Source organism: Bombus huntii, chromosome 8 (assembly GCF_024542735.1).
Source record: "Bombus huntii isolate Logan2020A chromosome 8, iyBomHunt1.1, whole genome shotgun sequence".
In the NCBI taxonomy this organism is placed as follows: Eukaryota; Metazoa; Arthropoda; class Insecta; order Hymenoptera; family Apidae; genus Bombus; species Bombus huntii.
Window position 1 is genome coordinate 8,182,754 of NC_066245.1, and position 27,431 is coordinate 8,210,184.

General features: G+C 39.6%; 1 protein-coding gene across 3 annotated transcripts in view; it reads left to right on the plus strand.

Annotated features, from left to right (window-relative positions):
* Positions 1-27,431, plus strand: part of LOC126869018 (tyrosine-protein phosphatase 99A-like) — a 419,963-nt gene that overhangs the window by 313,938 nt on the left and 78,594 nt on the right. For all 3 annotated transcript variants that reach the window (XM_050625099.1, XM_050625100.1, XM_050625097.1), the window contains exon 3: positions 19,417-19,540. In XM_050625099.1, the coding sequence (XP_050481056.1) occupies positions 19,417-19,540 (124 nt within the window). The remainder of the gene's footprint in view (positions 1-19,416; positions 19,541-27,431) is intronic.

The window sequence follows — 27,431 nt, forward strand, 5'->3', positions numbered from 1 at the left end:
TTCGCTGGCTCGTACGTTCTGGTTTCTCTCCTTTTGTTCGGCTCGATGAAAATACTGGGGACCTGGAACTCGGACTTTCAATGGATCGCGGCTAATATTTTCAGGAAGTTTGTTCGCAAACGTGTAGGAATTGCCGAGGAAAAAACGCGCGAGAGAGCGTTTGAAGCGACTCCTAGTTTGGAGAAAATAAGGGGACTGGTTGAACGCCACCCCGTTAGTCAGCCTCGTTTCTGCCGGATCATTTCGAGCGGCTAATTAAATCCCTGGTCGGAAAAGGCCGAGCATCGCGCTGCCTAAAAAGTGTCTGCGCTTAAGCGTTTAATCACGAGTTGTTGATTGCGGCGGGGTCGCTTGTGCTCCTTTGCTTTTCCAGCGACGCGACGCTATTTTCTTCAACGCGTCAAAGAACGTCGTTTAATTTCGTGCAATTTGAACGGAGGCACCACCGTGATTTCTCAAGAAGAAAGAAGCTATTTTCAGTTTTGTTTCTTTCTGTTTTACGAATTTTAAAACAAATTCTCTAAACAATTCGACGAATAGTTTGTAACGATAATTTTATTGTTAGATATTGAATTTCACAAATATGATCGAGTTCACGATTCTTCTATGATATAATTACAAATACACTTACGCTTACTAGTTGTGCAATATAACGAATATTTTCTTTAAAAAATTAAAACGTGTATCGAATAGAAATTGAAGACTGAAATTCGTTTTTTTCTTTTGTAAAAACAAACCTGGATTGGAGTTGTTCTTGTCACGAATCCTTCGTTACTTTGCTCGTTTCTTGCCTCATACAGAAAGTTAACTAAGAAAAGGACCGGATAGTCAAGAACTTTAGAGAGTGTTTCGTGACAATTTCGATTGCCACAGGCGTCTGTCTCTACCATTCGGCGAATAATCGTGGCGCACGACAAGGTTCGTTACTTCCTTAGCGGTATGCGCACGAACTTGGCGCGTTCATTAGTTGGCGAGGCTGTAACTCGGACACGCGTGACGGCATTTTGCATACAGGGAATCGACTGGCCGGTTGTTGTAATTGGCGAAGTAGTTGCATCTGGTAATTGGCAAAGTAGGTGTATTTGAGCGACGAAACGGTCTATTGGGAGGGTCTGATTACCTACGGTTTGAAGCGCGTTGTTATTGAACAGGGTTTCATTGCCTCCATTGTCACGTCTACACAGAATAATTCAACACGGTGCAGCGCACTGGTTAGTTCGAAATTGCCATCCTCGTCTTTAATTCAATCTTAAAGCTCGTTAATTTCGTAAAAAAAAAAAAGAAACAAATAGAATATTTTGAAGTCCCTGATATTTGTCAATAACGGAACGAAATTTGTAAGGAAAATTAGTTTTTCGACTATAGAATATCAGGGAGAGGCATTCTTCGTTGTACACCTGAATAATCGATACTCGATTCACGTGGCAGCATCGCTACAAATTCAATATGAACGCATCTGGACGTTCACGGCGTCGCGATTATTTTCGCCGCGTGCACGAGAAGGCATCGTGATTGCCGTCACGAAAATTCGATAATAAAACCGGGGCTACCCCCACTGTCCGATGGCGAATCTCCGATATATCCGCGCGGACCCGGCTACGACGCTGAAACATCCAATTTTGAGAGGAAGCGAGTTGGATGTAGCAAGAATTGTCCGAGAATAATGGTTTCCTGGCATCAGGTTTCTTTTGTGAAATAGCGGAGCGACATTTTTCTGGCAGCATGGATATTGAGTTTCCCTCGTCGTGACGTCGAAGCCTTTGTGTCATCGCGACGAATCGATCGTTACCGCGCGATGTATCACGTCCGTTGACACCTTGATTTTCGGTAATAATTTATGTTGCAAAGCAGCCTTAAGAATGCGGCTGGTTCGTTCGCAGAATCGTCCGATTCGCCATCGTTTTCTCTCGAACGATCGTCGAAGTGCCCTCGAAGCGACATAAAGAGAGGATCGTGCTCGCGATGGCATGTGGATAACACGGAGGAATGAAATTCCCCCATAAATCGCGACGAAGGTGGCCCGTCAGAAAAGGGGATTCGCGCGTTCGTGGCCAAGCAACGGGAAACGATGCGCTCGCGGTTATACAACGCGTGGCAAACGTTTCGGACGCGAGGCAGAGGAGATGTTTGTGTATCTGCAACTTCCGTGGCGAGGTATAAATCAAACGCGGGACATTCTTTAGCCGGCCGAGTCCCGACACCAGAAATAAGCCACTTCTGTCTGCAAGCCTTGGCGAAACGCCTCGATATATATTATCTTTCGTATAAATTTTACCAACCCTTCCGATTTCTCTCTACATCCTCTTACAGCTGCCATACGCGGTTTCTTTTGAGGCTTCGTGTGCTCGCGCACGAGGATCCTGCCCCCGCTGTTCGAATACCATTCCCGTGGATACGAGACGTTCTCGTCTGGAAGAAGCGTGGCACGCTTTTGTGCGCGATGCTGCGAAAGAAAGCTATTTTATGTTTTTCTAACGTAAATCTGTCTCGTTCGGTGAATGTTCTGCACGATTTTGCGCGGCACAACCGTGTCTCGTGAAAATGGATGACTATTTGCTGCTTGGCTATAAATTTGTAAGATGATTCGGAAAACGTGTTAGCCAGCCAGTTGAAACTCACGTGACTGACTGGATCAAATTAAGATCAAGGATCAGGGAGTAAAGACTGAAATCATAATTTTCTTATCAAACAAGAATAATTTGACGCCTCTCTTGGTTCATAGATTCTATGAAACCATTAATCCTTCTATACGTTTGGCTAACGTTATTACACACTATTTTACCTAAAATAAATTCTGTATATGCTATAGCACTTACAAATTTCCATCGTCCGTAATACCACTTAGATAACATCAGCTCTTTATGAGATTTGCAAGACTCAAGATTAAAAGCTTTAAACATTGGAACGACTAAATATTACAGGAAATCGAGTAGGAAAAAAAGAAGTTTAATCGACTCGATTAAACTATCAACAAGTACTACTAATCCGAGGCTAATACTCGATAGCAGCAAGCGGTACATGTTCATGTGATAGTGTAAATGCGGTTTTAAAAGTACGTGGCCCAGCGCGAGAATTAATAACCCGAACGGCAGAACTGCTGTAAAAGGTTTATGAATCGTTAATGGAACGAACTTTCCCCGGTAATGGATATTGTGTAACTGTCACGTTTCGCACGAAGAAAGTAGCACTAATAGTTTACTTACATTATAGCGAAATAGCTATCGTTAATATCGCGTACTCGAATAGCCAGACACATTTGTACGTCTCTTATTCTTTCATTGAATACGTCCTCATTGTCAATAACTGAAATTGAAGTTGTTGTATCGTTCGATTCGGTTGCATTTTCATGTTCGAAAATCCGTGTCAAGTTACTTGGCCCGAACGTGATATTACATCGGATACAAACCAAAATTGATTGCGCTGTTATCACCGTTACGTGTACGCTCTCTCCTCTAGCGAGAGAAAGATTTCCGCGATTATTGCAGGCGACCGGTGAACATCGCTGAAAATATGACCGAAAACATCGATCCCCATCGTTGCTTAATTGTTTCCGATGGCAGGGAAATCGGAACGAGCCTGCCAACGACAGAATTTCCAATTATAAACACGCGTGTTTCTCACTGATCGAAAGCTTATTATACCATTGACATTCGTTGTGAAACGATTATATTTACAATGACCTAGTTCTACTCGTCATTTATTTATTACTCATTAATAAATTCATGGGAAAAGTTCGAAGCACAGAATATACGTGGAATGGGAAACATGCTTTTGACTTTTCAATCGAAGAGAAATACTGCTGAAGTCGCAGAGATTACTTATTCTTCTTCGGACGAAGATGCAACGCAAGCCGAACTCGTAGGAGACGAAAGATTAGAGATTTCCCGAGGGATATGTTTGATTTATCTCGTCGACAACGTCAAAGGCAATCAAAAAAAGTTTAGAGACCAAGAGTCTGAGCAGTTGCTAAATGAAGACTCGACTTAAATTTTACAAGAGTTTACTTTACATCTTCGAGTGACCCGGAAAACAATCTTCTACGGTCCCATAAATTCCGGCTGATCCTGAAAAAAAGTCAGTGAAGAAATGATAAATCTAAGAAAGGCAGCAAATTAATTTTCAAGTGCATATAATACCTTCAGTTTTGTTCGAGAAAACCACAGCCATACAACTGAAGCACTAAACGCACCACAATCGTTTAGCAGCAGGGAACGTATTGAAACGAATATCCCAATTTGGCCGGATGATATTCAATTCCACGGCAAATAAATTCCAACGATAACGATCGTTAGGATAGTTTGTTGTATAGGTCGAAAAGTTTCTACTATGAACGGTGAATTTTCGATGTCTCGCGAGTGTGTTAGACGCTAAGGGGTACGAATGACGGCTGGATGGGCCACGGAGGAGCATCGTGGCTGCGAGAACCAAACTTGACACTTTTGGCAAATTTCCATGCCGGCTCTACGCGTTATCTTTTGTCTTGGAGTAATTGTTTCCCCCCTGCAGAGGATGCCAACGACGACAACGATGACGATTACGACTACCACGGACGACATTGTCGAGGCATACAGGATGCGACGAAGGAGAAGGAGAAGAAGGAGGAAGAGGAGGATATGGAGAAAGGGCGAGGGGGAGCGGCAGGAAACCTGCTGCAGGACTATCTCAGATATGGACGCGGACATTTATGTCGTAATGAAACGTCAGCCAGTTCCGCCCAACCGAATTTTGGGAACTCTCTGTACGCGCTTGTAGATGCTAATTCGTATCCGCTCGTATTTCCAGCTGGAAATCTCGCCCAGCCCGTTATCTCCTGGCATATTTCTGCGCTCTCCGTTTCGCTATCGCTCTCGTTTGGCTGACAGACGATTCTCTTGCCATTGATTTTATGCACCGTTTACGATCCCGTAACGTATCACGATCGTAATGAGATCGAGGATGTGAAAATATACGTCGATATTAAATTCTACGTTAATAAACCGTAAGAAAATATTTCTACTAGTCCTCGGAGAATCTTCGTTTGCCCAGCGAACTAAGGGAAGATCCTCGGAAGAAAAACAGAGAGATGCCATCGTTCAAACGTTGAATCTTCTTAACAATCATACAAGAACACGTTCCGTGAACGATCCTTCTTACGCGGTGTTTCAGCGGTGCGTTTCATAAATGAATAACTCGGAAGACTGTAAGAATCGAAGTTTTGAACGAAATAATAAACTGAGAACGCGAGATAAAAGGGAAGGAACTCTGTCTCGAAACTTCCGCAGGCGAGTTTCATGCGGAAGAAATTCTAGCGATAAAAAAATATGATTTACACGAAACTTGTAGCCGTTTTGTTTAATAATAAATACTTTGACTAAGTTGTAACGGTTCTCGCGACTAACAGGAGACCATGGAGCAACGCGATAATAATTCTTCGCCAAGGAATTTATGAATATTGTAGCATGCTACGGAAAATCAACAGCTCCCGGTTAAATACTAATTACGACGCTAACGATTATAAGAGCGCGCCAGGTACCCATTACAACGTTTACTTCCCATGCCCGTTAACCAGGAAAGATGAAACGGCCGAATATGCGAACGAATAAATTTCCAAGTCACGATTCTTCGTCTTTTAGATTTGTCGGAACAGCGAATGTTAGTTTCATCGAATATCACTGGCTGTGGTCTGACAGTAAAGGGTATACAAACCGAATGGCAGGGGGGATAACCATCGCGAAGAGTGGTTTAGTATCGTGGGTTCGCGATGGTCTGGTCTAGTATCGATTTCGGGGTTTGTTAACACGCGGTATTTAAAACCATGGAAAATTGAGTGCCAAACGTTTCGACGGATTGTGAACGATAGCCCTCGAAAACGACAACGATAACCGACAATTGGACAAAGATAGAACAGGAGAAAGCAACAGGAAAGCAGAGAGGATCAGTCAAGAGCGAGGAAGAGAGATGTTGAATCAAAGAGTAACATCGATGGTAAACGTTTTGCGGTAATATCAACAATTACCGTGCCACGATTAAAATCCACTCGTTGGTCCCGTGCACGCGTCCCTGCCCCGCTCGTTCTTGGTTAAACTCTAATTAAACCCTTTCCTCGGTTCGTTTCTATACCACGAATCCTTTGTGAACTATGCGTTTTGTCCCAACTGAATCGCGTTTCAATTAACGAGCCAACTGCCTATGATCCACGTGTACATGGAAAAACGAGCAACCGAGAATGTTTCCCTGGCAATTTCGTGATTGTTTTATTACCTTCTGTTCAACGAAATATGCATCCGTGCGGCGATATACCGTTTTTGTTTAAATTACTTCAATTGTTTTATGGTGTTTCGAGTTGGCCGTGAAAGCGTACGTGGAGGAAAATATCTTGTAAAACAATTTTTGAATACATTAAGCAACAAAATAATAGAGATACGGTGAAAGCTCGGTAAACAGCTCTTTTAATCGTATATTCGTTCGAGGACGTTATGTTTAGGCGATACTAGTCTCAAATATTCGTTATGCTTTCGTTACAAAACCATCCGAGAAATGTGTTCTCGATCCTCTCTCGGAAATATGTAATGCGAAAGAAAGAATTCTAGTATTAAAAATTGAGAGAATTCAGAAAAATGGCACAACTTTATCGAACATTTTATATATTGATCTAGGACGGTATTAATAATTTCATTATATTAACCTCATACAAGAGCTTGGAAAATCGTATTTTCTTATATACTTATTTATTCCACCAATCTCAATTATTCCACCAACCTCATTTATTCCAACCAATTTTCTTATACTAACGCCCCTATCCGCACTCCATTTATATCACATTAATCCAGTTATCGTTTGTCAGTACTAACAACGTCATCCGAAATTCGAGCAGCTCGAAGTAAAAACCAACAAATTCCATCCTGCTCGTCGAAGGAAAAAAGGTTAATAGCATATGTCACTGCGTTACACTGCGAAAGAAGGCGCCCGTAAAAACACGAGATTGCATTAGTAGACGTATGCGGATAGATTTCGCCGAAAATGGGACAGAAAGGGCAAACTTGATCGAGGAAAATTTCGCTATTCGTTTGTGGTTTTTATCGGCACGACGCGACGGCGATCCGCGAGGTTTAACATAAGCTTCATTTACGGGAGTCTCACGAAACGGATGGGAGGCATTGTTTGCTCAGCGGATCCGAAAATAAATAGCGCTTTCTTCGTTGGTTATAGGCGGCGCCAGAACGTAGCTCGTCCATAAAGAACGTTTGAACGACGTTGAATGTTTAATCGTAGCGAACTATGTTCTCCAGCGAAACGTGACGAACTTTTTATAATGCTCTTATCGTTGCCGTCTTTTCGTAGGTAATTGATGTCTCGACGGCCGTGGTGATCCTGCGATCCAAACGTGTTTGAAGCGTTTTTCTGATTTCAGCCATTCTTGTTTAGCATCCTTTGACCAGTTCTACGACCTGTTGAAACCAAGGATTCCTTCTTCAAAGAGTCAAAAGGCTTTTCTCGAAGACGATATTAAATAAACACCTACAGAGTGTTATTGAAATATTAATTAATATTAATCTTCGTAATACTTTTCTCATAACCTTTTTAATCCTAGCGTACATCGAAACACTGTGTAGCAATGTAAAGATTAATAGATCGCCCGAAATACAGATTTACGGAAGACACTCGAGTGTATTATTCGAGATGGTTTCAGTTTACCACTTCTTCGTGGCTATGGAATTTTGTAAAGTCAATTACTCGCGCGATTCAAACACGTTCCATCAAAGCTTCTATACTCAATCATCTCACACAAAGACTTTACTACTCACGAACGTGCTTCGATGCCTTGGTGCAAGGTTGCGTCGTTCCAGAACCGATTCGCTTCTTGCGGTTCTTACAACGTACAAAGAGGGTTGTTACCCTTTCTGAAAAGTTCGTCGTCGTTGTCGTGCTGCGCCATTATTTCGTCCAAGCTTTTTCGCCCGCGACCGCAAGTATTACGTCGCACTAAACAAATGGGTTATTCGCGGCAACATTTGTCTTTGTACTTCAGCTACCGTACTTAAAGCATCCGAGACGCAAGTAAAATATTTGCGGCAGCTAACGCGCTCCCCTGTCCGTGATTTCTCTTTTTGCAAAGGCGTGCCCCTCGACCGTCCCGTCGACTATTCCCGTGTCTTATTCCATCCTGTTGTCCCTGCTAAACCTCCGCTAACGTGTATTTTTACGAGGGATTTCGGTATCCTATCGGTAATTCTGTCTAAACTATTTGTACGAGAAACATCTGAGCATCGTGCAAACAAACAATTCTCGAAGCGATCGCCATTGTTTTCCTCTTCCTCTATTTATTGCTTTTGTTTCCTTTTCTTTATTTTTTTTTTTTTTTTTTTTACTTCTCGTTTTATCGCTATAGTTGAATTCATACAGCAGAGAGAGGAAAGAAAATTAGAGAAGTTATAATTTAAGAAAGTGCTTGATCGTGCTTGCGTTTGTTTTTCGCCTTGATATTTATCTCCGTGGCTGCCATTTAATTCTCTTTTTCGTATCTCTTGTATACTTTTTGCCATTTATTGGTTAGTTACTACTGTTTTTAATTCTTTCAGTGTTCAACAGTTGTAGCAATAAGAAGTTCAGTCAGACCATTCTTCTCCGCTTATTGTTTATGGTTATCTATCGTTATTTCTTCATTAGCACAGACAAAATGGCAAAATGAAATGGTTCAGCTTAACATTTTATACATATCTATACATCACGTATGTTCTGTCACTATCCATTCCCCTTTGCACAGATATCCACACTGTACATATGATACACAGATTGAATTACCGTACATCGATAGATTGATACCAAAATTAGTCGGATCCAATCCCATCTAGAGTTTCCTGGCGCCAGGATCAGGTAGTGAGGTACCCATCACTGGCCAACTCCAGATTTCTCCGCGTCTAATGCACTGTTTTATATTCGATAAATTCCATTCGACTTCACGCGAAATCCGACTGCCTCGAAGAACGGTCACATCCAAAAAATGTCGAATTCAAATCGGATGGAAGATGGACCGAGATATCGACAACGAACCACTATTTCACTGTGTTTCACTGTGGAGGATCGCTGCGATGATGATTCCTCTACAATGAAAGTGAAGGACGAAAGCCACAGTGTCAACACCAATTCACTGGATAAATACTTCGGATAAATCATTAGTTTTATTACACTGAAAGTCATTTTCAGCACGCTGGTAGTAATGATATGCGTGTTAGATATTTCTTATTGACAGTAATATCCCAAATTAATTTGTATAGTTCTGTTTACCCGCAGGGAAACGCTTTGTACGAGCAAATATCAACAATAATTACATTTGCTAATTTGTGAAAGATCAAAATTCTAATTATCCGTATTCATCTCCATTTTCGGTCGAATATGTCGCAATACGCAATCAGCATGCGTTTATGACTTGTCAGAACCGTTTTAATACAAATGCATCATCCATTTCGTTTATTCAAAGCTCGGCTTTACTCTGTTCATTGTGCACTTTGGAGCATCACGGCGGATAGATCGAGGATAAAAGCGTTGTTTTGCGACGGATCATCCGCAGTAATTTTCTAAAGTGAAAAAGCGCGAATTCGGCTTAAGCGAAACGCGAATGCCAAGACGGCGCGCGTGAACGCGTACACGATCGAGTGACGTCGACGTTCTAATAATAGAGCGACAAAATCATATACGTGCAGACACTGTGCGAGAACGCGTCATTCTTGCAGCGGCAAACAGATTTACGGACAGGTGAACAAATATTACGCGTATATAGGATCGTACTTGACAATAAGTTTGGTAAATGAACGTGTGAAAACATAGTTTTAAAGAGCTTCTCTTTCTTTCGACCATTTCACGAAAGTGTTCGAACACTTGTGAAAATTCTGTGTTATACAAAAGATTTTTAATGTTAGGAGAAAAGAAGGATAACAGATAACAATTCTTTCATGTATAAGAAGATATAGATATATATATATTTATTTATTAACAGGAGAAATATTCGCTTCTGAAATAACTTGATTTCGAAACATTTTACCAAATCAAACAATGCGAAGGAGAACATCATATTCTACACTAGATACCAGGATATTGTCATTAACTGTAAAAGCGAAAACAAGTGAATGAAATAAAAATTGATAAAAATGTTGGTAGATGCTTCTAGACTTTTGCATAGTAATTTCTCTGTATCCTAGATGAAATATATATATGATAATATAATGAAGGAAAGGAAAGGAAGGTGAACAATCAAAGTACAAAAGAGAAAAGAAAAGTATGTATTTATTGGTTTACTCGCTAGATATAGGAACGACGTCAATTAGAGAATTCTCTGTTAATGGAGGTCTACGTGATGGCAATTGTAGGAATTGCGCTACATGGAGGATGAAAGTAAAAAGCAGGACGAAGGAGCATGAAATTTATACGTTCGAGAAATCGAAAAATCTAGCAGAAATATTCCATTGCCTTTTGAATTGTTAAAAGTAGAATCTTGTCAACAATCTTCTCTACGTCGATTTCCATCATCCTCGCAAAAGTTCATGTGCACGTCAAAGTTCGTGTATAGCAGCGCAGTGTGCTCAATTCTCGAAGAGTCTTGCGCCCTTTACACGCGGTCACGGACCAATTTTTCCAGCGTTCTGTCACCTCGCGCTATCACTGCATCAATATTACGTCCTTTATACCTCTCTTCGCCCAGAGCGGATACTTTCCCAGTATTACGCATATATTGCATGTTTCGCGAACATTTCTAGCTAGCGCCATACTACACTGTTCCGAATAAAGATGTTCATCGATTGAAAAGTGCTTGAACACACGCGACGAAATATGATTCTATTTCGAAAGCTCCGCCCTATTTCGCAAACAAGAATCCCAAGATTGCATCTTACGTGCTTTAGGGACGTGCATGCCTCATTCACTGTCGGGATCATGAAAGGAAGTACCTGAAATCGTAAATCAATCTTGCCAGCAGCCAAGTCGAAAATGAATTTCCCTGGTAAATCAATCCTCCTTAAATCTGACAAACCTGCATCCAGCCCTTCCTCTAGTCATTTCCTTGCGCAGAATCAGTCGACGAATAAAGATTATCAAAAATCGACGAAAGAACAACAGCCCCGCAGCAAGTACGACATTAAAATTCCATGACCAGCTGCGCGAAAAGAAGGCTTTTGCACAAAGGTACTGGAGAGGGTGCTAATTTTACACTGATGTTTCTGATGGAAGGTATACAGTGTCCCGGACCAGTGGAACTGGATAAGCACCAACCAAGTCAGCAACCGAGTCAGCCTATCTTTTCTGTTTTACGTTTTACCCGGTTGCGCGACTCGCGTTCGTGGAACTCGACTGGTGGTCAGAGGCTGGCTGACCAGTTAGGAAAAGCTACTGAGAGAGGAGTTCGTGTTTCCGCGGCACACGTGATCCGCTTGCCACAAAAATTTAAACAGAGAAGTCTACCTCTAACTAAAGCCCGGGATCATTCCCAGTGACCCTATTCAACACTCCTTTTCAGGGATTTCAAACAAAAATACGAAGTTAGTTCACTATGATTTTTTTTTCCACTTTCAAACGGATAAAAATCAGCCGGATCCAATACTTCCTCGTTAGTTTTTAATTGGATTTTTGGTTTTTGATTGGTCTTCCCAAGCGAAATATCGTCAATTATTTGTTTTTAATGAACGTAACCGAGGTGCAGGAATTTTTCGGCCGACCAGCACTCAGATTATTAATTTTCCAATGTAAAACACGCCGATTGTGTAAATCTCGGCTAGCCGTTCGCGATAAATTTGCGGTCGCCTGGAGCATCGGGTAGCGAAACGGGCAAATATGTAATTTGAAATTTACACGGGTTTGGCGTATTATGTTCCGTCAACGCGTAAACAGGCCAATATTGCAGACAACGGAGGCCGACGCGCGCGCCCGCCGTTACGTTAACGAGGCGGCAATCGATGAGCGTGAAACAAATTATAAGCAGAAAAGTAACACAGCTAGGGCATAATACGTACGCGTAATTTCGATTCAGCCGAAAGTCGACCGAGTGCGCTGTTCCCACTGCATTAACGAAATATCGCAGTACGATGGGCTCGATCGTGATGCAGTTATACGTGCAATTTACCATGCGATGCACCCCTAGAAAATTGCATTCCCATCGGTGGCCGACACTTTTCCGGATCGACTCGCGTTTACGCGTGGATTTTTCCGTGAAATAAAAGGATGGAAGAAAATAGAAAAGATTGGAAAGGAAAAGAAGAATCTAAGGATGGATGGATAGACGAAGCAAGACAGGATAAAAGGAAGAGAAGAAAGAAACGGAGGAAATCTTTTTACCTTTGCGAAATATTTAAGTATTTCTGTGAACGCGCTTGCAAGGATCGAACAAAATAGAAATTTCGGGAGAAGAAAGAAGGATCTGAAGATGGCTGGATAGACGAAGGAAGAAAGGATGAAAGGGAGGATAGAATGGAAGGAAACCCTTTCACCTTTGCAAAGTATTTCTGTGAACAGGCTTGCCGAAAAGTACCTTCTATTACTGGTCGTCGCTCTACACCTGGGTTCCAGCTTCTCCAACCACAGAAGATCCACGCAAATCCTGGCGAATCGAATCGATATCCTGGTGGAACTATCGGCCAAGAATGAACCACGGGCCAATTTCCTCGGGACGGTTGCGATTTTTCACTTTGCACGCCGGCCTGCGTAATCCCGTTTTCCCGTTCGTTCTAACGATAGTCCTGGGGCCACCCAAGGGGAAAACGTCAACGTATATCCAGACAGAAGGGAAATACCGACGGGCGTCTGGTCAGGTTCACAGAAGGGTGACATAAAGGCAGCGGGATCGTGACTCTGTGCGTATTTATCAATCGGAAATATCGTCGTACAGAGGGGCGTTATCGTTCCTCCTATACAGTTTGTCGCGTTTGCTCGAAACGCATTTATTATGCCTTGGACAGATGTATCCCAGACAAATAAAATCTATGAAGGGGAACGTTTAAAAATGTATTCTTCTGTCGGTTTAATGACAGTCGAAATAAATAGCTAGAGATTTAATTCTATCACACTTGATATTACGCACGTGCAACATTGCATATTTTAGTTTAACGCGTTATTGATTCATATATGAATAATAGATATATTTATTTTCTTATAAAATACTTCATTTTTACAGCTCATTTTCGTAAATGTCTTAAAATTAAGAATTTTTATGATCCATTATTCTTCTACTATACCGATAAAGTCACATGAAAGTGTCTGTACATCCTACAAAAATCACATTTCTTTAAATCAACGATCAATATGCGATTTAAAAAGCAATCTTTATTCTATAGTTATAATAGAATGTTAGAACATTTCGTTGGAAAACCACTAAGATTTATTTCGCTATCACTTCGTATGTTAAATTAAATGGAAGTTGGATTATATATATTTTAGCTAAATAAAAATGATCTTTCTTTTTTATAAGGTTTACAAGAAGAGAACTTTTACGAATTACGAACAATAAAATAACAGCATATTTTTACGATTTAATCTTTTATTGTCGCGTATATTATATATTTTATTGTTCTCTAACACTTCTAACTGCTGGGTTGCGAAACTATCGGACGATACTCGATACGACCGATATATGGCGGAGTTATAAAGTCAAACAACAAACAAATGACCTTTTGCGATTGTGAAACACGGTATTCATGAAGCGTGATATTCGAGACGTCGTACAGAGAATTCTCTTTTGGTGATATTCGAAACTGACAGTCGACCATTCTATGAGCTCGATGTTATAGAAACTTGTCAATATCGAATCCCAATTCCAGCGTTAAAAGGAAGGGAAGGCGTTAGAAGGGGATGTCAGAGTTCTCAATCTACTCCGCAACTAGAGAGGTACTTGCGGCTAATGCTGCGAAATCTTTTTAAACTTTCCGTTCTGTGTGGATGGCTCGTGTTAACCGATCGTTCTATCGGAAACAACTGTTTGTATTTCCGATAGAAACCGTCGCACGCTGTATCGCGTGGATGATACCTTAGAAGACAGTTTATCCTTTAAAGTTTATCCCAAGAAAAAACGATGCTTCTTCAGTTTTTCTTTTCTACAAGAAGAAATCAATTCGAAACGCAGAACCGATGTTCTTCGCGAAATTTCTCCTATCCTCCCCCAACGTATTCCTCCTTCTAAATCTGCTTTTTAAACCTGGGAGCGCTTTAAATCCTTCACATGCACCTTTAAATTCGCGTTTCCTCCTGAATACGTAATCTGTATCGCGCACCTTTTAAATAAATATATCGCGAAGCTTGGGATATAGGTACACTCAGAAAATACATCGAGAAGCGAATTCTGAATTTCGTGGTATATTAGGCCGTTAGTCTTTGAATTAATATTTATCTTGTAATTCGATTTAAAATTAAAAAGATTATTAGAAAAAGATTGCTATAACTGAGAAAATGCTTTAATCTTCAAATAAGGGCTAGAAATATTCTTAAAATATTATGCAAATATTTAATAAAAACGTTATGGAATAGAAATAATCATCGGTTAAATAATAACACGAAAAAGACGTATCTTTACGCGAAATGTGTCAACAAGTGTGTGGCAATTATGCAGCTTACATATAACGCTCGTTATATCTACATATTTATATCGCTTCATTACATGTCGGCAATTGAATAAATATTTTGCAAACATTAAAGAAAAGAAGCGAATTGGAGGATGTAGCGGGAAATGTGTAAACAATATCGAGAAAGTACATCATGGGGAACCATGGAACGTAATACAGACTCAGATGGTACGGTAACAGTTTCAATAAGGCTCGATCGAACAGCCCGGGAGCACGTTACTTTATCCGATCAGCTATTTGCTTGAGGAAAAGTCCATCGCGTACTCGAAAGGGAGGAAAACTAACGTTTAAGGGATACGATACACAGACAAAAATACTACCGGCACGGAGCGGAGGTACGGAATTGATACATATAACATCCAATATTGAATGAAGCGCTTCTCGGCAAATAAACTTGTTCCGGTGTATTTACGCGGATAATGTTTGGTTGCTTCGTTAACCCCTTAAAGCTGCAAAATCATAATCCCATCGATGCTTTAATTCGTTTTACGGTTAACCCCATGATACCAATCACAGCTACGTGCAAAAGTTTCCGACCAGATAGATTTTTCGCTTTATATAACAGCGTTTATTTGTTAAACTATTTCTTCCATTATTCGGTATCTCTTTATAACCGATAGGGTAAGGCGCAGTTACTCGAATCAGCTAAGTTTCAGCATCTAAAAAATTAAGTCTGGAATATTGCATAGAATAATTCGTAAATCTATTGGGTAGGCCTAAGATGAGAAAATATCGTATGCTTTAATTCCCTTTAAAAAAAGTATTAAGAACAGAAACTTCTGCATATCTCACGGTATCTTGACAAGATCGACTAAAAATTGATAAATATGAACACCAGATCGAAAGAAAAAAGTGAGGAAGAAACAGCAGGTTAATGGTTAGATGGCGAGCTTTAACGATAAAGCGTAGTGAGAGATATTTACGTGGAGCCATATGGTTGAGCAAGGCAAAACAGTTCTTAAAATGACACTCATAAATTTTGGTAAACGGCCTCGGTGGAATTTATATTCCGCGTATAGCAAAGGACGAACCGCGGCGTCCCTCTGTGTGCAGTTACGTCGGTATGCAACCTAACCTATATAACTTCCGGTATCAAGCGTCCGCGGATCCTCGTTACCGAGGGTAAAAGACACATTTCGCCTGTAGTTCCGGTAACGTGGTTGATTCTAATTGAGAAAAATCGTTTGTAACGCCATCCAGTGCGAAGGAGACACGCGCCTTGAGAATTTATTATAACAGTTCTTGTTTGCGAAATTTACCGTGTCTTGTGCCAATTAAAATCGCTACAGTTTGGATTAATGTTGGCCTGGAGTGATCTTCAGTCTTTGGTAATCTTTCATTTCTTCAACTTTACCTTCGTTTAATGTTTGAGGATTATAAAATGTTTGAGAGATCGTTTCATTAAAACTTTGGGCCATTTGTAAGGGGAACGTTCATGTTGATAGTAATATCTCGAGTTTACAAATAATTTTCCCTTTGTCTCGAGGATTACATTCCCTTGCTTAAATATTGACGGTATGAAACAATGTATACCTTCTGCGTTAAAGAAATATTCCTGTGTGTACATATGCTCTAGTCTAAAGTAACGAAACGCGAAAGTTGCTCGAGAATTTATTTGTTCATTTAGAAACAAACAGGGTTCGACTGATAGCGCATTACGGTTCATGGATAAACAAATGTACGTAAATAAATGTAATAGTTTTATATTATTGTTATTATGATCTTGTTCTATAAGAGCACGTTCATTACGGAGACAGTAGATTAAAACTCTATTGTGTAAACTGTTCTTGATATTTCTTTACAGTTTTACAGTAGTAATTGTGTTATGTATACTTTGTAAAAATTATTCTGTTGAATAAAAATATTTGAAAAAAGGAAAAAACGTTACAGTTCATGAATATTCACAAGTATTCATTTACTGGCCTCATACGAAACCAAACAATTGTCTTAGATTGTCAAGGAAAACGATTGGCCGATTAGAATTTCCCTACGTGTGTAAAATTGTGATTCGATATACGTATCTTTAATTTTTTAAAAATATCTACAAGATATTTTCTGTCATAGTTTTCTGATCTAAATTTTTGAAAATTTTTCGAAGAATTGAAACAGATATAGACATGGCAAAAGAAATAACAGACTAATGAAATTGTTATTATAACATTCGATATATAGATTCTTACGATCTATGGTTTGAATAATTTTTATAAATGTCGATAATTTCCTAATAATTCTTCGAGCATATTTAATTCTTCGTTGACGTCCTAGTACTCAAACAGGAATGTACACTCAAATGACATTTTACAATCTAAATGTTTCTAACTCACCCGCGAAAAAACAACGGAAGAAAAAGACAAAACGATAAATATCAGAAGTAAGTAGTTTTAAACGATCCGTTCGAATCCATCCCATTAACCAGCCCGATGTTCCGATCGCGCGAACAAAAGCGGGTGTTAGAGAAACTGACAGGGCCGAAGGGCCAGCCAATAAGTCCAAGAGGGATTCGATCACGCCCCGTTCGCGTTTCCATGTCCGCTCGATAAGACTGCGCAAACGAGCCCGCATCGTTTTTCGAACTCGATGACTCGGCCCTGTCGGCTGGCGATTATTTTTCCCGTTGCCGAACGGGAGATCGAGTTCGAGTTCGTTAAGCCGCAACAATAGGATTTATTTTCGCTCCTCTTGGAGATGGTCGTTTCGCGTTCGCCTTCATGACGCGTGTCACCAAAGAAATATCAGCTATTGGTTCCTCTTCTGGTTATCGAGTGACGTGAATTATTAACGAGGGAATGAATATTCGAAGCGACCGCCTCGATGCAAGATTGCGTTTAATCTGTCCGCGAAATTAACGCGCACTTTTTCGGACCTTCCGAATCGACCTAATTGTTCGTCGATCGGATAAAAAAAGAAGGGCGTCAAAGGCTTTGGATATAAACTTGGTCGTTTATCTCCGACTGGTCGATTAATTATTATCGGTGCATTAGCCTGTTGAAATTATTGGAGGTGAGGGTAGAATACCTGATATTATTTTGAGGGAGATGTAAAAGCAAGCTTATGTTCCTTTTTACCTAACTGGAGTATATGTTACAGGAGTTCACTGATTTTCCTCAATATCTGCGATGTTTTGTTTATGTAACAGGCGTTTACGTTCGAATAGTTGGAGTTAATAGGCAGAAGTTCATTTAACAGGCAGTTCATTTAATTAGACAGTAACTAAACTCTTGTTGTAATAAATGGAGTACTACTCCACTACTATTGTAGCTATAGTAGCCTCTTTGGAATCAATCGATAGTTCTGACAGTACGTAAGGAATGCAAGTGAAACATTCAATAGTAAACACTTTCTATATTTTAATGAATTTTAGTGTTTTATATTTAACGAACCTTTTCTTAAACCATACGATTTAATCCTTTTAAATCTTCGTCTATTGTCTTCCAAGGTGGGCAGTATTTTTATCAGTTCATTGAATGTAACTTGTGAAAATTCATTGATGTAACCTATCATGATTTCGCGTATTATTTAATGGCGAGGATAAATGTTACATTACAATTTGCATTATATGTAGTAGTATTTCTTAATGAATCTTTTATAGATCAGCTTGAGAGAGAACACAACAACCATAAACGTATAAATCCAGGTTGCCTTTCAATCAGATTATCTTCACACGCCTGAAACTCGTATTAGTCCATAATAGTATTGTAATCAGTAATCCATCGTATGCAGTTCGTTCTTTTTATCAAATTAAACCTATTCCATAGTGTAGATCAATCAGGGACAATTCGAAATTACTCGATAAAATTTAAACGAAGCGACGTGCGCGAATTAAAATCTGCGCGAGAATAGATAGAGAGAAACGGGGAAACGTTTATCGTAGCTGCATTTACAATGGGCGATTAATTGCTGGAAGTTAACTGTGACCAGCTTCTCGTCCCGCTGCAAAACGTTAGAACGCACGAACGACCGAGGTCAGGGGAGGATGACGACTCCATCGTGCAAGGGTTGCGCGCCCTCCGTTCTCATTTATGATCTTATGCGACGTGCGCGCACTGTTATATCTCCGTGGCTCGCATGGCAGTGCATATTAAATGCCTGACTCTTATCCGACGCTGGTTACAGCAACGGGCGTGATCGGTGTTTCAGACCATGACTCCTTCGAAAGCTTGTTCTCTTTGTAAACCACGATAAAATGCCCCAACCAGCGAGTTAAAGGGGAGACTTTCCAACCTTCCAACTCTCGCGCGAATTATTTTCCCAACAATCCAAGTGGCGATTTTCCAAATTCATTTTGAAAGAAGCTCTAAACAATAGTAAAGAAACAAAAATATTCAACGCCATGTTAAAATACATAATTCTACTTTGTATGAAATATATTAATAACGATTAGACTGCGGATGTTCATGCAAATTCATATGTTTACAGGCATTGAAGAAAGAGCGAGGCTGGGAAAAAAGCATTTTAGCCCCTAAAATGTTGGAATATATGTATATTTTGTATATTGATGTTTATCTTTGTACATGTTCGCATATTTACAATTGTCGCAAACGCGTAAATATCTACGGTTTAATAATAATGAACGATCTTGTAGTATCTCTGCCAAACTCGCCTAAATTTCTTTAAATACAGGAAATACAGGAAAACTAATAGTCGTGATGCTTTGAAACTTGTTCTATCTTTATCCCTTAACTCAACACTTAAGAAAGTTAAAGTAAACTGCAATACGCTTCGTTTGATTGTTAAAACTTCAAATGTTATTACGAGAAATACAGCTGTGTAAGCTATGTAAGAAAAACATCAGTAGCCATAAAACTGTTTAAATTGCTGAGACTTGGAAATTTGTTTTCAGATGTGCCGGATCCGCCGGACCGTCCTCTTATATCGAACTTCACGTCGAGGTCCGTGCGTCTGTCTTGGGTGGCGAGCCGTAATTCTCATAACAACCCTATCCTGTACTACGTCATCGAAACTCAGTAAGTCGTTTAAATATTGATACTACACTTTCCACCCGATAACAGCGGCCTGCTTCGTACCATGCGACTCTCAAAGGAAATTAATCTGGTCGAAACCGATGGACTTGAAACGTTAAGAACTTCCAACGTCCAAACTCCCAACTTTCAGCGCTTCTCCCTTATTGCCAATTAATATTCTGTCGTCTTTCAGTTAATTTCCTCTCTTCACCTTTCTTATTTTCGTTTGTTTTTGTTTTACAATGATATTTTCGTTCGTTTGGTTTGAGAAAACGACACAAGAGGGACAAGGGACGCGGCCTAAAATTGCCGTCTGCATTCGAGTACGTCTCAGAGTCTGATTATCTTTCAGATACAAGCTACGAGTTCGAGGCTTTAGCCCAGTAGCTCGGGAAACGGAAACGGATAAAATAAAAGGAGTTACTAGGGATAAGAACTGCGGTGTCGATAAGCACCCTTTGTTCTCCCTCGCTTCTCCCGGTCCTGTTATCTTCTCCCGTCCTTCCCGCATCCCTGTGTGCCTCTTTTTCTCTTACTTCGCTTCTTCCTGTTTCTTTTCCCTCTATAGCTCGCTCTTCGACCACTCTACCCTCCCCTTCTGTCTCATTCTCTGTTCACGTACGAAAGGAAGGCCCCCACGCTCGCACTTATCCCCAGTTCCCTCTGGTTCCACCGATTTTCCACGGAGAAATTCGCTATCGACATTTCCGAGTGGCACGTATATCGAATGACCACTCGCGAGGTTTGCGCACGGGAATGCAGGAAAATGTGCAGAAGGAAATTGGACCGAACGAAGGGAGCTGCGAGAAAAGTTGGGAAAAGGAAGAAAGGGAAAGGCGAGGAAAAGTCTTTCGCCATCCTTTCTGTTTACCCTTCTCTCTAGCCATTTTCTCATCCCGGTCGCGACTAACTGGTTCGGTTTTACCGATAGCTTTCCTCGTGCCAACTTGCGAGAAGAGAACTCGGTCGTTACCATAACTTTCGTCGAAGCCCGCGCGTAAATCTACACCACTCCGCGGCGCGTTGTAAGTAACGCCGGTTTAATTCAATTTGCCGCACGCGTCTTTGTCCTGCTCTTTGGTGTGATCTCTGTAGTGTCGCAAACACTACGATCGGCACGAGTCTTTTCAACGTAAGTAATTTTGTCCTGTAGTTCCTTTTATTTAATAAATCCTGTCAGAAAATGTTGTTCGATATTGGAATTGCCAGAATTGTTAGAACAAACAATACGTAAGTTTTCGTAAAATTGATTTTTTGTAAAATATGTGGATATAAAAGCTTGTTCGTCTTGTATTATATTGTTAGAGGGAAAAACGATGGGAACAGAAAGAATGTTATTGCAAAAGTTTATTCCATTGGTTGTCTAACTACGCTGTTACCATACATAGTTTGATAAGCGACAAATTATAAACTATAGACTTCAGTTGCACAACTGTTTAATTTTTATCGTCGACGATATGTTTTTTCACATATCTTTCATTTTAATTTCTTTCGTTTATAATTTAGTTGTTCCAACTTTTACACTTTAGTCGTCGACGCTTGTAACTTTCAATTCTTTTGCAAATGAAAGATAAAAAAAAAAGAAATAAATAAGGCAGGCTGTATTAAACATGTGCACCTTTTATGAATCGTTTACGGTGACGAATGAACCGTGAGTGTCGATCATGAAGAATAACGGTGACGCGTTTGTATTATTAATCTCTCATTCCGGTGGTTCTTCGTTCGTACTTTTTTTTTTTATTGTGGACCGCGTCGTCAAATGAAGGTGGCGAATGTATGTGCAAAAAATGGACGAAAGGTAGATGAAGAAAAGAGAAAGAAGCAGTGGTTGGAACAGAGTGACGAGGCCATAGCAGCAGGGGGTTGGGCAAGGAAGAAAATTAGTTTGAGCCTTTGAAAAAGGAAGACAATGGAAGCTGGATCTACGGCGCGAAAAGTAGCGCTTCGATTTTCATCTCTGACGCCCTTTTGTTTTTTTCTCTTTTTCTTTCTTTTACAGTTTTGCGACTCAATGTAATAGCCACCAGTCCGTCGTGGTAACGCTACGTAAATAGTTTTAAATTACATAGCTCGTAAATCAGTCTTCTAATAGGATTCCCTGTTAAATCCGCCTTCTTTGCGGTTTTAAATATCTTTCAATTTCCCGAAGGCCGCCTCAGCAATAACTTGATTAAAAGTACTTGTGAACTTGTTGGCAATAAAGGAATAAACCTATATTATATGCAAAGATATTATCAGTAAATACTATAAGTTGTGATATTATTGACCGAGAAGTTTCGTCCAACTTATTCTTTGGAAAAGAACGGAGTTACTTGTTCTAATTAAAATTTTTACCGATTAATTTTAAAAATGTAGTATTCATCGTTACTTATGATTGTCTTCCATCTGTGTTTTTCAGTAATGCAATTTTTTCGTTGTTGTTGAATTTCTCATTTTTCTTATTTAAAATATCCTTCCAGCGCGTTTAAAGTGATTTACAGCATTGAAAATGTTTTCCCTGCAAAAAGTTTTGTAAGCTTTAGTCTAACCAAACTTTATAAATTGTAGTCTAATCGAGTTACCAGTCTATTTGAAACAAACTGTAACAATTGCCATCATTAAACATTTTTATCTCGTAGAAAATTCAACGTTTAAGAACAATTTTTATTATAGAATATAAAAATGTAGGAAGATGCACAAATAACAAAGATATGAAAACCAAAGTACATATTACTACATCCAAGAAATAAAACATTCTTTTATTCGAGTTACAAACCTGCATCTCGGTGATTCTGTTCTATGGTTAAAAAATTTTAAGAAGATTCCAGCTAAGAAGTAACTGGTCGGTAGAGAATAACGACCGCTTTCTTGGTCCCACGGGACGACGGATTTTTAATTCGAAACTCACGGAGCCGTTTATCGCTGGAGAAAGTTTCGACGTTGCGGTGTGGCTCGCCGTTGCAGAGAATCGTCGTCGGGACATAGCATTGTGAGGAATTCTTCGTCAAAACGGCGCTTGATTTCCTCAAAGATTAATAATCCACGGACGAAATGACTGCAGACCGTCTGTGGCTCCGATGGAAACTCCGCGTGGTTGCGCGAGAAGGGGTGAGAGGGAGAGTCAAAGGGATAAGAGGCAGGAAGAGAAGGAAAAAGAGAGTGAGAGGGGGATGAGAACGGAAGGCGAAGAAGGAAGTTTGTTCGAACTTTATTATAAAACTAATATTTTCCAAGTTCTATGAGGTATTACGATAGTTTTCTGAAAGGGCCTGCCAGCTAGAGCGGCAAGGCGAAGTGGTTCGCGGGCGAAACTTCAATATTCGGCGACCATAACGACACCCGGCTGATATATTATTTCCTATAACTTCTCTTCACTCTCACGGCTTTGTCTGGCCCCGTTGAACGAGGATAAGAGGATCGGAAAAGAAACTTGATTAAGAATTCCGTCCCCTCTGAACCTCCGTTTTATCTTCCCCCTACCTCTGACCCTCTCGTTCCCTTCTGTTCACAAGATACCGTTCTTTCTCTTTCTACGATGCGACTGCCATTCCCGTTCGGCGAAATGAATGGTCGTACGTGCGAAGTCCGCCGAAGTCCGCCTCCGCTGGTCCCATTCCAGCTTAATAATTAAATCTCAATTGGTCTCTACGTTGCTCATAATGGTTCATCGGATAACGCGATATTGGATACAATATTTCCATGACAGTATTAAATTTTATTAAAATACATTCTGAATATTTATGTGATTTTACGTTTTTACGAGTTTAAACAGAGGAACGTGATCAGGGAAAAATTTGTTTCAATTTCGAAGTGTTATTAGAGAGAAACTAGAGTGCAGATGTTTGTACAAATTTATATTTTTATAGATGGATCCTATGCAAAGCTGAAAAGGATAGCTCTTGATGAAATGAATGTCCGGTCGATTGTTTTCGCTAGAATTGATAGAACCATTTAATTACATACGTGTATTAGTTGAAAATTTTAGATTTATATATAAAACCATCTATGTACATATAGCATTGCATGGGGGAGGGAGGAAGGAGAATATTCATTTTTCTCCTATAAAAAATATTAATGTAATGAGGCTTTAAAATAAACACTCTTAATATTGAAACACTTAATAGTTAGTACAAATTGAATGCTTTTCACTGACTTTATTTTCTAATTGTAACGAAAAACAAAACAAAATAGAGTAACACTTGACAGTTTTTTCTTTTTAGAAATGTAACGAGAAAGTGTTCTGATAATTATGACCAACGATGTATATCTCGGACGACTACTTCCGAAAACGAGTGGCTTAACCTGCAACACAAATGTGGACGTTGAGATTTTTTGTCCGACTTGGCGAAAGTGGACCGTTTTAAACGCAGGAAATCCTAATCCAGTTAACAGCACAGCTCTTCGATTTACATTTCGATTCTACATTTTTGCTAATTTTGTTACGCTCTCCTCAAACAGAAGACCTCGTTTTCCTCATATTTCATTCTTGTTAGTCTCGGAAGACTTTCTTCTGGTTTTGTACAGTATTGGAACCAATGGTATGGAAAATCGGGAAATATACCATGGGTGATCACGATCACATGATCAGAGGATCACGTCGTTACGGATATGTGAATGGCCCAAACATTGACTGTCAAAAGAAAAAAAAAAGACGGGAGAGAATTGGGATTTTTCGCGTAAAAAGAACAAAATGTCCTTAAATTTTCACCGAGAGTTTTATTTCTGTGAGGTTTAATGAACTGTCGACGGGAAAGTAATCCTCTGCTATATTCACGTCCGTCGAACTGGGCGGACTATCAATCTTCGTGCTACTACGGGGGACCAATCGATTTCCTCGAATAATTCATTCGCAGCCGCTCGTATAATCTGCGTAATATCGTTACACTCGTTTAAGCTTTCTTGACATTAACTATAATTGAATCGTTACTCGGACTACAATCAAGAAGTTAAACTTCTAAACGACATAGAAATTCAAAATGTATCTTATGCAAAATAACCATGTTTCTATATATTTTTGAACAGTAGTGTAGACTGTTTCTTATTCGAATGCCTACGGGATTTTCAAAGTTTATCAGCTTTACCGATTTAAAGGGAGAATGAATGGTAAAAAATGTACAGGATTAGGCAAAGTTATTTCTTTGTAGGTTACATATCACTTCCTTCTTTTTGTTCTTCTTTTTGTTATCGTTTTTACCGTAGCTAGTATTTACGATCGCGGCTCCATCACGCGATAGCTGTAAACGCCGAAATAAATTACTCTAGCGCCTATTACTTCTTTTTCACAATATTCCGCGTGTAATTCACATTCTCCTAACTAAAAAGTACCGTTCTTTTACTTGTCTGTCACGCAGCATCATTTCCTTGACATCAGTTCGACTTCCCAATGTTCAAAATTTTGTATTTTCACCTGCAGTTTCGAATTAATTTTGTTCCTTCCTAACTACCCTTCATAGCGTTTCCAATTTTTCTGCTTACAAAGAGAATTTCGCGTTGCGTAATTTTTCGAGCAAAGTCATAAAACAGACAAAGTTTCCGATCAGAAGAAAGCTTTGTCCGATCGAAACCAGCGATTGCGATTAAGTTTTGCCCAAGTCGGGGCTTACCGCGCGATATACGATCAGAAGGTAGTACGTGTGGGTGCCCTTTGTTCGATTGAAGGACTCGGGTTTGTTTTCACTAGCTACACAGAGCATTTAAGCTCGATCCACTTGTCACCGGGATAAGGTCGTGTTATCAGGCTTCTTTGTCCGATCCCCGTGAATAGACGCTCCTACCTCGATAAACACCAACTCTACCAAGTTATAGGCATGAGTCAACAAATACGCTCGTTCAGCTATCGATTACTTTCTTCATAATCGAGCAATTAGTACACGGTAGGCCGGGCACTGTACAAAAAAAAAGCAAATATCGAAATACATTATTCAAACGAAGACGGAATTCGTTAAAACGAAGCTGGAACAGTTTTTGAGTGGACCAAAAATAAATATTGCATAAACTCGTTAGCCGCGGTGCCAAATCAAACGCGTAGAATGAAGAACAATTTATAAGACAAATTAAGTCAAATGTGAATGACGTAATCTCATAACCATCACGATCTTCTCGCGCTTTATTTCTTTATCTTTTAGCGCCTAAATAATGATTTTTCCGAATATAGAGTGAAGCGTCTTGTAATTGTTAATCTATGTGTGACACAAACATTCGTAGAAAGTTGATTTTAAAAATCACTTCGTTTTCTGGTTAGTTTTACATGGGGAAAGAACTACAACGTACGTAGAACATAAGTGTAAATTGAATATTAAGAACATCTAATTGTTCATGGTGCTATTTTTATCTTCCTCGTAGCAAAATTTTTCAAAGTGAATCTTTATCGAAAATACGAATATTTTATTTCTCTTGACAAAGCTTTCAAACACTTAGCTGAAAAATTAGTTGCGTGATATAATAGAAAATCTAATAGAATTTTGTTAAAATTATAAGAAGCCTGAAATGGTGAAAAATTAAGCGTGGAAATAAACGATTCATTTTGTCCACAAAGTGTTGACAACCAAATTCGAGGACTCTACTTTTTCTCACATCGCGATATAATGCAAGGTACCTGACACGTTTGCACAAATTTTAAACATCGTAAGTCTCGCGTCTACGGCCTTCATTTTCTCGGCTCCTTCCCATTTCTTTCAAACCGCCTTCGAGGTTATCCTGCAGCTGACGCCAGGGTAAAGAACTCGGCCGCATGAAAAATTCCTTAGACTTAATGGATATAATTTCATCGTCGGGTACGACCAACATAACTGCATTCTTTATCCCGCTCCCCTTTGAATAACAAATTAATGTCATTTACGTGATACGCTGAATCGCGACGCGGAGAAGACGACTTTGGCCTTCCCCAACTCCTAACCTCGCCACAAACCACCTCATTGATCGTTCATTAAGTGGCTGGTTTGTCGTCGATCAACTGTATCGAAAGCATCTCGTTAATTTCGTTTCGACGAGACGAAAGGATATTGTACGACGAACCATTGACCCGTTTCACTGTGATCGTATATTACTTGTACGCGTGGTCTGATGAAACAATGTGTCGGGGAACAATGGGGACACAGATGACGCTTATGAAAGTAACATAGAGAATGTTCGCCGGGCTCCTTTTCAATCGGATCGCTATCGTCGAGTGCTCTCCCCTGATCGTTGGAAATATTTCGTATCCGTGCTCGCCGATATTGGATTGTTTAAATGTCGCGAAATCGTTTTCCAACGGGATACGTATATCCGGCACTTTTGTTGTTCGAAAGGAACTTTTTATCGTTATTGACCTGATACTGCCAAGTAGACGGTTTGAGGAAAATCAGTGGTGAAAAGGATGATCGGTATATAAAAGGTGCTTATTACGTGTGTTAAGAATTTGTACTTATATTACCGGTTTGATGTTTGTATCACGTAGGGTCTTGTTTGATGTTTTTCGTCACATGATACTATGCATATGTATGAATGTACTTGAGGTATGATTGTTTCGTCCCATAGTACAAATTTTCGTGGTCTAATTTTATAATTGTGAGAGGAGGTATACTATTTATGATATTCGAAATAGATTTTATTAGAATAAAAAGATAAAACTTTGTCTGTATCAAATCTAGAAGTGTACACTGGATAACATAATAATTTTCAATTATAGTGAAACGTTGCTTTCGCTGTGTGCTTCAGATATTAATTATTTCGTAATTAATGTTGTGATTATTCTATAATTACAAAATTATATTTGGCAATTAGTATCTGATTTTAGCGATGGAAAATATAAAACGAGAGCTAATATCTACATATAGAATAACCGATATATATACTCAAATCACTCTCTAATGTCACAAAAATTTGCAATAAGTATTATAATTAAGCACATATACATGCCTTGTATTTAAATAAAATT